The sequence below is a fragment of the Scylla paramamosain genome, chromosome 32, assembly GCF_035594125.1.
Source record: "Scylla paramamosain isolate STU-SP2022 chromosome 32, ASM3559412v1, whole genome shotgun sequence".
NCBI classification, from domain to species: Eukaryota; Metazoa; Arthropoda; class Malacostraca; order Decapoda; family Portunidae; genus Scylla; species Scylla paramamosain.
This window is the reverse complement of record NC_087182.1, coordinates 14383613-14397437: the sequence shown is the minus strand read 5'-3', so window position 1 is coordinate 14397437 and position 13825 is coordinate 14383613. Positions and strand designations below refer to the sequence as shown.

The 13825-nt window shown below is 37.7% G+C and overlaps 1 protein-coding gene across 1 annotated transcript; it reads right to left on the bottom strand.

The window, feature by feature from the left end:
• Positions 1–9564: 9564 nt before the first annotated feature.
• On the bottom strand, positions 9565–13441 carry LOC135089233 (uncharacterized). Its single transcript, XM_063984624.1, has 3 exons — positions 13360–13441; positions 12674–12769; positions 9565–11938 (listed from the first exon to the last, which is right to left on the bottom strand). The coding sequence occupies exons 1-3, from the start codon at positions 13372–13374 to the stop codon at positions 10352–10354; spliced, it is 1698 nt and encodes a 565-aa protein (XP_063840694.1). The 5' UTR covers positions 13375–13441; the 3' UTR covers positions 9565–10351.
• Between the last annotated feature and the right edge of the window lie 384 nt (positions 13442–13825).

Sequence of the window (13825 nt, the reverse complement as noted above, 5' to 3'; positions counted from 1 at the left end):
AAAGTAAAGAACAAAGGGAAAACTGACAAACATTAACCGAAAGATGGCGCGCTTTTTTATTTTCTTCTTTTATTTTGGCTACTGTGGACTAATTCTTATTCTTATTCATCTTTTTTTTATTATTCTGTACGATAAACTTTATCAGTGTCGTAAAACTTTAAACCTTCTTGTTCTTGTTCTTGTTCTTCTTCTTCATCATCTGCTTCATGTTAACGTTCTTTTTTAATTTTCATTTATATTCTTCTATGTAATAAACATTTCCACTGTCATAAGACTTGAAACCATATTCTTATTCTTATTCTGCTTCTGCTTTTTGTTCCTGTTCTTCTTGTTTTTGTTCTTTTTCCTCTTGTTCTTTTCTCCTCCTCCTCCTCCTCCTCCTCGCGGCGTTAAACATTTCATTCCTTTGCAAGACTTACTTTTCCTTTTTTATCCTTTCATTCCTGTTGTTCCTCTCCTCAAGTGTTCATTTCAAACGATAATGATGATATCACTGTAGAACCAACACGGAATAGGAAGAGAACAATAATTTTACTCTCTCTCTCTCTCTCTCTCTCTCTCTCTCTCTCTCTCTCTCTCTCTCTCTCTCTCTCTCTCTCTCTCTCTCTCTCTCTCTCTCTCTCTCTCTCTCTCTCTCTCTCTCTCAAGTCGCCACCTAAGTCTGGCCTGCGGAGTGAAGCCCAGTATTCTAAAGCTGGCACGTGATACATTAAGGCTGAAAATATCAAGAGGAAGGATGCTACGTATTTTTTTCATATTTATTTTCTTTACTTCTGACAGGTATTGTTTTAGTTTTTCTTCTTTTTTTTTGTGTGTGTGTGTGTTTTGTGTGTGTGTTTATATATATTTTTTTATATATTTTCATTATCTCTTGTCCTTTTCTAAATGACTATATTATTTTCATAATTTTTCGTAGTAGTACCAGTATAATGCGCAATTTCATTCTTCTTTTCCTTATTTATTTATTATTCCTCTTTTCCCGTCTATTCATGCGGAATTTGCAAATGGAAATTAATTTTTTACATAAATTTTTGTTTTGTTATTTTTTATGACGTATGTTTTCAACTTCGCACCTATCATAATTATTTTTATATTCGTTGTCATTTTGCATCGTCTCGCATAGCATGCTTTTACGAGAGAGAGAGAGAGAGAGAGAGAGAGAGAGAGAGAGAGAGAGAGAGAGAGAGAGAGAGAGAGAGAGAGAGAGAACAGTTATAAGAAACACTGAGGTTCTCATGTGTAAAAAAAAAATTATATATATATATATATATATATATATATATATATATATATATATATATATATATATATATATATATATATATATATATATATATATATATATATATATTAGTATCATTACCGTTATTACTTTTTTCTTGTATCACACTCTACACATGTGGACTGAGTGACTTCCGCAGCTTTGTTATGTTTTGTTGTTATTGTTTCTTTATGTCGGGAGGAGAGGTAGCGGTGGCGGCGGCGGCGGTGGCTTCTCGGTGCCCACCGCTGCAGCGTACTGGAAGACGTCACGGGGTGGTCATTCTCACAAAAACGTCACCGTAATTAAATGTTATGCGCTCATCAGTTTGAACTAACGCTCTGTGTGGAAGGAAATGAGTGTGTGTACTTAACTGGCCACTTTTGAGAGTATAATAATCCAAAACACAAAGGGAAACAAGTGGTGTAACATGATATGGCATAGCGGAAGTTGGAGAATTATAATGTGATGTACGAGTATCTAAGTCCCGTTGGAAAGAAGGAACTTCCGCCACAACAGTTATACATGCCATAATACTGGTCTGTTTTTGTCCTTTGTCTGTACTCTCTCAAGAATTACTGATTAAATACAAGCACTGTAATAATTTCCCTCTATGTAGCGATGCAGCGGTTGAAGATGAATGGAGATGATATTCAAATTACTAAAAGTCCCGTCTTGTGAGGGAGGTCGTAGTGCAGTTAACAGTAGCACTTCATGTACATTGTTTCAGGGATGACCTTTCTTTGCTGGTTCAAAATAGAAGGAAAAATGTCTTTAATAATCTGGTTATATCAGTTTTATATGGGTTCTGTGGCGTGACGATTTTCAGTTCGTTACACTACCAGCACCACCACCGTCACCCACCACCGCCACTTCCGCCTCTTTCCTGCAGCAACGAGTGATGGTTCACAGGATCGCATTCTCTAATTCAGCGTCTCATCTCGACTAATTTAATCAGGCTCCAGTGAAAATTATTTGGATTTTCAGTGTTGTTTTCATGATTCTATTGATAGTTTAACAACAGAAGAAAATAACACTCATGAGACCCCATCTGATGATCTCTGCTGCGTTTGAAAACAGTCCCAATGGGAGCCCGAAGCGTTCCAAACTGCGGGCCATACACTCTTGACTTACAAAAGGTTGGCTGCACACGCTGGTCTCTTCAGTATCGTGTCGCTGCCGCTGAGGTGTACATACGACGTGTAAGTATGTTATGACTCGTTGTAAAGAAAAGGTCCCTAAAAATACTCGATTAAAAAGGTTGAAAACAAAATAAAGACATGTTTCTAAGCGTGCACATAGCTTTATCTGTATTTGGATTATGTATGTGTACATCTGTGTATGCGTGCGTCCGTGGGTATACATGTGTACGTATATATATATATATATATATATATATATATATATATATATATATATATATATATATATATATATATATATATATATATATATATATATGATTTGTTAGGATATAGAGTCGGTAGAGAATATTTATAACGATTGATAACAAGACTAGTCCTGGAGGGTTGCTGGGAGTGACGATCTGTGTTCGTTCGTTCGTTCGTTCGTGAAAACTTTCCTTCTCCTTAAACTGTTTTTTGAATACCGACGAGCAGTTCCTTCGTACACTATTGTCATTATTATTATTATTATTGTTTGTTTGTCTGTTTTGTCCCTCGTGGTCGTGGCTATTCACTCAGTGCGGTGGTCCAGGTGAAAGAAAATAGAAGCGAATTAGACATTGTGACCGACTTGAGAACTACAAATGGTCAGTAAAGAAGTTGCAAGTCCTCTGAGACGAGACAAAAGGACAGGAAAGTTTCGCTGTTGTAATCTAAAAAGAACGAGGAGGGCATAACATTGAAGCTAACGTGTATCAAAATGTTAGAAAACCCTTCTGTCACTTAAAAACAAAAAAAAAATCAAGACGAGGAATTGATATAAGTACAATGTTCCTTTTGCGATGCGACGTTTTGAGCACAGCACTGTATCGACGAAGATCAGGGACTCGCCTTTCAGCCAGGTGTCGTCGCCCTGCTGCACTCCCTGCTGGAATGATTTACTTCACCTGTTTTTTTTTTTTTTTTCTCTCTCTCTACAGATGAAGCCACTTCACTTGTTATAAAATAAAGTCTGACAAAAAAAAAAAAAAAATCATTGGAATTTTGCAACTCGTGATTTTTGAGCAATTAAACTCACCAGTATTTCAATCGTTGCCAACATCTATATTTGAATAATTCGATCGGATTCTGAAGACGAAGCACAGATGCACCAGGTTCTATTAGTTCTTTAATTATTACGGCCTGGATTTTGATTACCGAGCGTCCATTAAAGTCCCTGAGACCAGACACAGACCTCATCCTCGTCAGAAGACCATAATATAGCAAAGAACTTAAATTGACAATCAGCCCATTTGTGGCAAGCTAGCAGAGACCGATATCCTGTAAGCGTCTTATTCATTTATTTTTGTAAGATTGGGATAATCAAAGGCTACAAAGGAAATTCATTAAGAACATAAAAAGCAGTTATCAATTCGCATCTCCCAATTCATATATATATATATATATATATATATATATATATATATATATATATATATATATATATATATATATATATATATATATATATATATATATATATATATATTTAATACACTGTTCTTTTGAACATATATATTTTTGATGTATATATATATATATATATATATATATATATATATATATATATATATATATATATATATATATATATATATATATATATATATATATATATATATATATATATATATATATATATATATATATATATATATATATATATATATATATATATATATATATATATATATATATATATATATATATATATATATATATATATATATATATATATATATATTCAAATATATATATATATATATATATATATATATATATATATATATATATATATATATATATATATATATATATATATATATATATATATATATATATATATATATATATATATATATATTCAAAAGAGCAGTGTATTAAAAAGAAGGGATTACAAAAAGTAATGTGTATTATGCATTTATTTGTTAATCTCCACCCCCAAAACCCTGGAAAAAGTGAACTTCTCAAAAGACTTTAAAGTGTATAAAAAAAAAAAAAAAGGAGAGAGAGAATTTCCCAAAACAGTAAAGTATATTCAAAGGAGCTGATTTCCAAGAAGAGTAAAGTCCATTGCTTCAAAAAGAGCAAAGTGCACCACATCCCAAGATCAACAGTAATATAATGAGTCAGACCGCGAGAGTAAGCCTGGATTTACCTGCTTGCCAGATGAATAGCCGCGGGTTTACCTGCTGACCACTTGACGGCCTAGAGTTCTCTTACCTGTGCTGTTCATACCTTGACGTGAAAGTCGAATACCCGCCCGGTGACTCTATGTATTAAGCTACACACACACACACACACACACACACACACACACACACACTAAGTTAGCTCAATGATAACGTCCTTGCCTATCACATGGTGAGCTGAGGTTTTCTCCCTCTTCAGGTCGGAAAGGTGTCCAATGATTGGTAAGAAGTTAATGTAGTGTCCTTGAGCAAGAGGTTGTTGGGACGTGCAGTGTACAGAAGGCTTTGTCTAGAGATCCGAGTGTATGAAGTGAAAGTTATAACTGGCGAACACGAATCCAACATACACACACACACACACACACACACACACACACACACACACACACACACACACACACACACACACACACACACACACACACACACACGTCTTCAGTCCTGTAATAATAATCCTCACCCTTTATCTCAAATCTTCGTTGTCTGTTAGAAGTGGTGGCGTGTTGAAGGTTGCAATAAAGAAAAGAAAGGAAACTCAGTCTATTCTTTCTTCCATCCACTTTGTTCAAATCTACGTCATCCACCGCGCAGTGCATCGAGACGTTCCTGTGGTGTTTTAGTGTTCTCTTGTTATCGTGTTTTGTTTATTTATTCGTCTATTTTTTTTTTCTTTTTCTTTTTTCCCTCATAGTCTTCTTTTTTCCTCTTTCGTCTTCCTCTTTTATTCTTTTTCTTTTCTTCTTTTTCTTTTCTTCATTGTTCTTTCTTCTTCTTCTTCTTCTTCTTCTTCTTATTATTATTATTATTATTATTATTATTATTATTATTATTATTATTATTATTATTACTATTACGATTATTATTATTGTTATTATTATTATTATTATTATTATTATTATTATTATTATTATTATTATTATTATTATTATTATTATTATTATTATCATTATTGTTATTATTATTATTATCATCATCCTTATCATCATCATCATTATTACTATTTCATTACTATTACTACTGCTACAACTTGTTATTATCATTTAATGTTTCCTTCGTTTTTTTTTTTTCTTCCGTTTTGCAAGTAAAATACTGTAACAGTCCAGCACGACACGAGACGCCTGCCGTCTGCTTTAACGTATACTGTAAATAGACAACACAGTTCAAGCAGCAGCAGCAGCAGCAGCAACAGCAGGAGTAGGATCACATCTGCAATAAGAAGTTGCTGGTGTGAACAACAAGGGCTTAGGAGCAGCAGCATTAGCAGGGTCTCAGCAGCAGTTGAGTAAGTCTAAGACAGCAGGAGGTCCATTACTAAAGGCATGAGTAGGTTAGCACAGCAGATGCCTTTTAACAGCACCAACGCATCTACTGGCAACACAGACGTCCAGGTGACAGTAACAGCAGTAACAACGTTCCTAAGTTTTTTTTTTTTTTCTTTTCATCCATGTAGCTCATTGCAAATTTTCATCTAACTTTTTAACTTTTGATAGATGATGAACAGTAGTAATGTAACTTTATTTTAACTTTTCTTTCACTTGACTATAAGCCTGTGTTTTCGGTTGTAGTAACTGCAGGTTATTCCAGCTGCCGAACTGCCAAGGACTCTCAAGCAGTTGTTTTGTCATCTAATGGACGGACGAACATGGCAATACTGTTACGGGGTGATGTTCTCATTCGCTGGTTGGTTTACATACCTCCATCTTCTACTAAAACGTCTAGCAAATTGAGTTTGTGTTCCTATCAAAACCAGTATGGTACATAATTGTGATATAGTGTAATGTTTGTATCTGTACAACCCCACATCACACAAATGAGACATCTGATAGGTAAACAAGATCGATTTGTTGTATGTTTTAAAGCCAGTCCCAGGGTGACATACATATTTGTTGTAATGTTTATGGCATCAGCCAGTCCCAGGGTGACATCAGCGGCCATTGACAGCGTTACCATGTTCACGTGTGGCGAATGAAAGCATTACTGTGCTATATACCATGGTAAGAATGCTAAGGTTAGTAACACACGTATTTTATTGATATATTGCTTATTCTACCCAATAAAAGTTAAAGATATTATACATAAACTCTATGAGTTAGATACAACTTTCTTTTTAAGAGTCTGCAGAATCATGAAGAGAATTCACGTCATATCAACACGTGCCACACCTAATGCTAAGAGTACAACAATAGTAACGTGGCGGTGGATGGACGTGTGAACCTTCGCAGTAAACGCCATGGGAAAAAAGAACAAGAATAAAGCGACGACGAGGAAGAAGAGGTGACAGAGGAATGTATAAAACAGATACAACAAGGAGGAATTTAACAGACTGAAAAGCAGCCCCCAGGCAAGTCTTCTGGCCCTTCCTGTTGTCTGTCCATGGTTTGTCACCTGTCCTTTCCTTTCACCACCACTCTGCCCTCTGATTACTGCATCCCTGCTTACCTCTTATCACCATGATGGAGATGCGTGGTGTTGGTAATGGTAATAGTGATAGCGATTGTGATTACATTAGATTGTTTACCGGCAAATACCAGAAGGCTTGGTGGTGCATAAAGAAAGTGTCAAGTGAAATTTGTTCTGCATCTGGTGAGCCACGGAGCGGTGGTGATGGTGATGGCGGTGATAGAAATGTTAGTGAAGACAGTAATGTTCTCTCTCTCTCTCTCTCTCTCTCTCTCTCTCTCTCTCTCTCTCTCTCTCTCTCTCTCTCTCTCTCTCTCTCATTATTATCATTATCATTATCGTTGTCGTTCGTTGTTCTTGTTGTTATTGTTGTTGTTGTTCTGAATATAAAGTAATTATAATTTCCGACTACAGGAGAGAAAAATGCAATAATGAAAGACTAAAACCACTATGATGATAATTATAGTGGTGAGGATGATGGTGACGTTGATGATAATAATAGTAATAATAGTAATAATAATAATAATAATAATAATAATAATAATAATAATAATAATAATAATAATAGTTACAATAATAATAATAATGATAATAATAGTAATAATAATAATAATAATAATAATAATAATACCTTCACCACTGTTTTCTCAGCACAGTCACGGCTATGTAATGTGCTATCTTGTGTTGAATATTCTCAAGTGATTAATTCATTTTTCATACCTTAAGTTTTTATTCACTACACAAGCAACTTATGAACCATTTTAATGTGTGTGTGTGTGTGTGTGTGTGTGTGTGTGTGTGTGTGTGTGTGTGTGTGTGTGTGTGTGTGTGTGTGTGTGTGTGTGTGTGTGTGTGTGTGTGTGTAGGTTGGTTTGCTGCACAGGTAAATCCTTCACCTTTCTAAAGTGGGGTTATAGATTTCAATTAGCGCCTTTATTAAAAAATTTCCTTAACTTTCATAGACAGTGGAGTGACTTGGATTTTCATCGCTTATCTGCCAAGAGAATGTGACAGTGATTATAGAAAAATTCAAGATCAAAGATATGACAATGTAAATATAATATGTATTTACTAGAGCATAATGAAGCTATTTTTCTTATATCGCGTAATCCTTGTAGCACAAAAACTTATTCTTTAAGTATGGGCAATACAAATAGATAAGAAAATAAGGGAATCAAGAGGAAGCCATCAGGCATACACGTCACAGTCTCTGTATGAAACATGCTTACCAGTTTCCATCTATCATCCCTATTCATAAACTGATGTATTCTTCTTTTAAATTGTTCTATTGACTCGGCATTAACAATCTGATTACCGAGTCTTACCAACCATGTACTACTACTCTATTTGATAAACAGTTTCTTCTCATCGCCTTTTCAAATCTACTCGTACCCTAATTGAGCCTGAACCTGTTATTCCTACTCTCACCCTGACCAGTAACAAGATGCCTTCTAGATCATGGTGTGTGAGTTATTCCTTTGACTCGAATTATTTCAGAAGGGAAGTTTCAAAATACTCCTCATAATTTTTGTATAATGCTTTATTCTTTTGACTGCACTCTTTGGGGATTGGTATCTTCAGTTTGCCCTTAGCCAGAGCCACCCTTACAAAGGAAAGCACAAGTCACTTATAAATAATCCTTTGTTATACTGCTAATACTTCATGCATAATAAGCTTTCATGTCATATATAAGCCACTCCTCTGCCCATAAAAGTTAAAAATCAAGAGAAAAGCAAAATTCTGACGCTAATAAGCATCAGCAACTAGACTGAGGAGACCAGACAGGTGCAGCAGGCGAGACTTGGCAACCTGTACAAGTGAGTGACCTCCGCTATAAGACTATTATTCCAGAAAGTGACATCTCTCTCTCTCTCTCTCTCTCTCTCTCTCTCTCTCTCTCTCTCTCTGACCTTTTCTATCCCTCTCCGCTTTGTGCTTTCGTCACAGGGGCAGGGGAAGGGGAGGAGTGAGGGGGAGCGGGGAGCTGCTTGGCATTTTCTCCGTAATAACCTCCCATTTCCGCCATTTTAGGTCATGACGTCATTTCTTTGGGGATGCCAACTTTTCCTATAATTCCTCATTTTTTTTATCTAGTTATTTATTTTATTTATTTATTTGTTTTTTTTATCGTAACATCTCATGTATTTTTCTTTTGATTTTTTTTTTATATTTTCTTATATATCAGCTTTATTTCTTCATTTTATTCTTATTTTATCTCATTTTCCTACTCATTTTATTTGTGTGTGTGTGTGTGTGTGTGAGAGAGAGAGAGAGAGAGAAAGAGAGAGGGAGAGAGAGAGGTGCGCAATCACTCCCAATAATGACCTACAATGAGAGGTAATGGCGGTGCAGGTAAATGGCTCGTTAAGGTAATCAGACACTGACAAACCTTCGTAAGCATAATGGCGTTACTGCAACACAATTACCTACCTTTCCCTCCTCCTCCTCCTTTTCCTCCTCCTCCTTCCCCATTCTCATCCTCCTCCTCCTCCTCCTCATCACCACCATCATCATTAAGGGTGTACGTGGGAAAGTAAAGCAGTTGTAACTCTTAATTTTAATGGGTTTGGGTTGTGATGCTTTGGGATCTAGCACACCATGTTGTCAGCTTTCCGTACATTGAAAGAAGCACGTGGTGTATTGATGTGTTTGTCATTGGTCACGATACATTCAGCGTCCACAGCAGGGATCGGGAACAGCGGTAGGGAAATGTATTTTTAGGGATTATAAATGTACAGTAAACACAGGAATTAAATTGTATGAAGATTTTGTACAATTTTTTTTTTTCATAAATTTTTATCTGTACCTTTTTTTTTTATTTTTTTTTTATTAATTTTGATTTGTACCTTTTCCTCACGTTAAGAGAGAGAGAGAGAGAGAGAGAGAGAGAGAGAGAGAGAGAGAGAGAGAGAGAGAGAGAGAGAGAGAGAGAGAGAGACGTTCAACCCTTTTACAACAATTTCACAGCGATATAAGCAATGAAATCTTTTAAAAGCATCGACAAGAAAAAAAAAAAAAAAAAAAGAATTAAAAGAATAGATTTAGTCATTTCTAGCCGTTGTACCGTTTTGAAAAGATAGTCAAGAGGCACAATAAATTCAAGACATTACTCAAAAGAAAAAAAATAAATGGTTCCAGATCCCTAAGCCATGGTAACCTTTCAAAATATATAAACAGTACAAAAAATAAGTTACAACAGTTTCCATTACAGTTGTGTCATTACTACTGAAGCACATAAATAGCCATGGAGGCAGCTGTGGCGTTACTTATCAGCTATACTTATATTATCTGTTCGTTGCAGCAGTGCGTGGAAATAGTGAGGGAAAGTGGTGAGGCTATGAATAGGCTGGTGGGGGAGGATGGTGAGGGTGGTGGACAGGAGGCATGAGGCGGATGATGGGTCTTCGGGATGTATGAGAAGGTGGAGGTGGTTGTGGTGGTGGTGCTGATTCATGTTTTGTATGTGGCTTCTTGTTGAGGGAATGTTTGCGTAAAGGAGGAGGTGGAGGAGGGTGTGAACGAGGTGGAGGGGCGTGTAACATTGGTGCCGAGGTGTGGAAAGTAGAATCTAGTGGTTTTGTGTGTGTTTTTTTGTGGAGAGAGTGCTTACGTAAAGGACGTGGAGAAGGATGTGAGGCAGGATGGTAATGGTTCGGTATATGGAAAGGTTTATCAGGAGGAGTCATTTTAACACTCATTTGTTTGGGTTTGGCTTTGAATTCCTCGCTTTCTTCCTCGTCAGATTCCTCGCTAGTTTTCTTTGACGGGATGTATTTTTGCGGGGTGACCATTCTATTCGTGTCTTGGCGGTACAGTGATGGAGGCGTGTACGAGCTTCTGTCTGTATTGAACGTTGCCATTACTCTTTTTATCTTCTTTATGTACTCGTTCATGTCCTTATGCTGAGCGCTCTTGCTGTGAATTACCTTGTACCCATTCTTTTTCTCTTCACTCATGTCCATTTTCTTCTCCTTCGATTCACCTGAGTATATTTCATCACTCATCTTTTCCTTCGACTCGTATTCGTCATCCATTCTCTCCGTCATGTGTTCGTTGGACTCTTCACTCGACTCGTACATATCCAATTTATCCGTTTTCTGTTCATTCTCCCCGCTAGGTTCATCGCTTGCTTCCATCTCGTAAGATTTATCAGTCTCATTGGATTCCTCTTCGTATTTGATCATGGGTCTCTTCGTCTTGTCACCTAAGTACTTCTTACCCTCCATTTTTACCTGAGAAGGCGATTTTGGTTTGTAGTTTTTCATATTCTGGTGTGTAGTGTCGTGTTCTTCTGATGACTCCACTTTGTAATCCACCTCCTGTTTCGTGTTTCTGTTTACAAGTTGCTCGCTTGAGTCATGTGGAAGGTAGATGGGGGTCTTGTACTTGTAGGGGTGGCGGTGGTCGTCATATGGCATCGGTGGCGGCGGGTCGTAGTAGTAGAAGTCGTAAGGGTGATGGGGTTCGTAAACAGGGAGGTCGTCGTAGTCATCATAGAGTCTTAGTGGGTCGTAATGATGACGGTGATGCGGTAGATTGTCCCAGAGGTCGTGAGGGTAGTAAGGAGTCGTAACCATCTCCTCCTGTAATCCTTTCGGAGGAGAGTAGCCAATCCTTAAAGAATCCTTCATCTTGGCAAAGACTCCAAGCATATGATTCAAATCCACACCACTTTTGCCCTTCCAGTCATATCCCTTTACTCCTCCGCCTTCGTCGCCTCCTCCTTCAGCAGACACGTAGGTGATGACAGGGTGGTAGCCGTCGTCATCAGCGGTGTAGGTGACTCTCTGGATGCGCCCGTCAGGCAGTTTCACGGCGTAGGAGCCTCGGGTGGACACACCGTCGCTCTTCTCGTCTCTGCTGTGCACCCATGAGGCGTGAGAATCCACCACCTTGTACTCGAACTGATAGCCTCGAGGACCCTGTGGAGGAGGAAGTGGAGGAGGAGCAGCAGGTGATGGTGGTGGTGGTGGAGGGGGGGAGAAGAATTAAAAGAAGAATTGAAGAGGAGAAGGATGATTAATGAGATATGAAGGAGATACGAAGAAAAAGAAAAACAAAGACAAATGGAGAAAAATAAAATTAAGAAATAAGCAAAAAAAGAAGAAAGGAGATACGAAAGAGATAAAAAGAAGAAAAAGAAAAGGAAAGGAAACGAATAAGGCAGCAGAAACAGCAGATAGAAATAAAAAAAAAAATAGACGAAGTGGAGGAATGACAGTTAGAATTATTCAATACAAATACTTTAATTTTTTATGCTTCCTTTAACTTTTATCTTCCTTTCCACCATCTTACCTTTTCCCACACCCTCCTTCCTCTATTCTTCTCTGTATGTCCCTCAAATCTCCACTTGTACCCTTTCTTCAATTCTTTACTTCACCCTTTCCTGTCCATTCCTCCTACCCACTGTTCCTCGCAATGCTCCCTTCCTACCATTCTTTTCCTATTCCTTTCTCGCTTTTTCTTTATTTCCCTGTCCTTTTCTCCTTTCCTGCATCATTTTTCCGTACCTTTCGTATTTTTTCCGTTCTTTCCCTCTCCCTCTTCCATTATTCCCCTGTCTTTTTCTCCCTTCCTCCATTCTTTCTCCATACCTTTTGCACTTCTTACCCTCTTGTCCCTGTTTCCTCTTTTGTCCGTCCCTTGATAGATCTTACCGAGTTCCTGTAGACGGACCGAGGAGTGTCTGTATCCGGGTATTCCATCTCCATAGGCGAGGCGCAGACCACCGCCAGCCACACCGCTAGCCACACCTGTATGAACACACTCTTTTTGTAAGTGGTAGTGAGATGCTTTTAAAATAATGAGAGAAATTACGCTTATCTTACTTTTGGCATACGAAACTATGTATTTTTTTTCTTTTTTGGTGCGTAATGTTGTATATTCCGTCATTGTTTTATACGTAATTACTGCTTCATTTATTACTATTACTTTTGTGGGAGAATGAGTTAGGAGGTAGTACGTGGCAATTAGTTATCTTTTAGGTGAGGTTAGGTTAGGTTATCTGAAGTGAGGTGAGGTGAGGTTAGGTTAGGTTATCTTATGTGAGGTTAGGTTAGATTAGTTTAGGTTAAGAAAATCATCAGTGACGAGAATCAAGTGTATAACAATTGAATGAGAGTGGATTTTAAGCAGCAGCAGACCTTTAAGACCAAACTGGACTGTCTGATTTACCGACGTTACGCAAGGTACAGTAAAAAAAATAATAATACAATGCTTCTAAGGAAATAGTTTCGTCAGCCAGAATATGATGGATATAATTTAGAATCCAACATGATTATTCTACACGTGGCTATCAAACATGGCAATGAAAGTACTGATAGCAATGATAAGCTTCACGCACCCAGGGGCCCTTCATATCCACCCGTGCACGCTGCTTCGTCACACACGAACACACACACACACAGCGTCGTACCCAGACTGACACACCAGAGCCTCCCCTTCATTTATATACCTTCGGCAACCTGCGCTGTTTTCCTTAATTACTTACCCACTGGCATCGTTTTCTGTCACTCGTGCAAGGCGGAGGAAGATGGGGACGTTAGCAAAGGAGGAAGAAGAGGAGGAGAAGGAGGAAGAGGAGAAGGCAGCCAAATAGGGTGTGGTAGAGAAAGGCATACTCCTCCTCCTCCTCCTCCTCCTCCTCCTCCTCTCCCTTTCTCTCCAATCATCTGCACAAGACGATTGAAACAAGAACGCAATGCAGTTCCATTATTTCATTAACACCTTTAAGAGCGAACCCGAGCGGCCCCGAAGTGTGGCGCTCGCAAGTGGATGTTATTGGCGCCATTAACCCTGACACCGGGGAG

Coding starts and splice junctions, on each gene's coding strand:
- LOC135089233 (XM_063984624.1), bottom strand. Junction 11,939..12,673: donor GGTCCGTCTACAGGAACTCG/GTAAGATCTATC, acceptor CCTCCTCCACAG/GGTCCTCGAGGCTATCAGTT.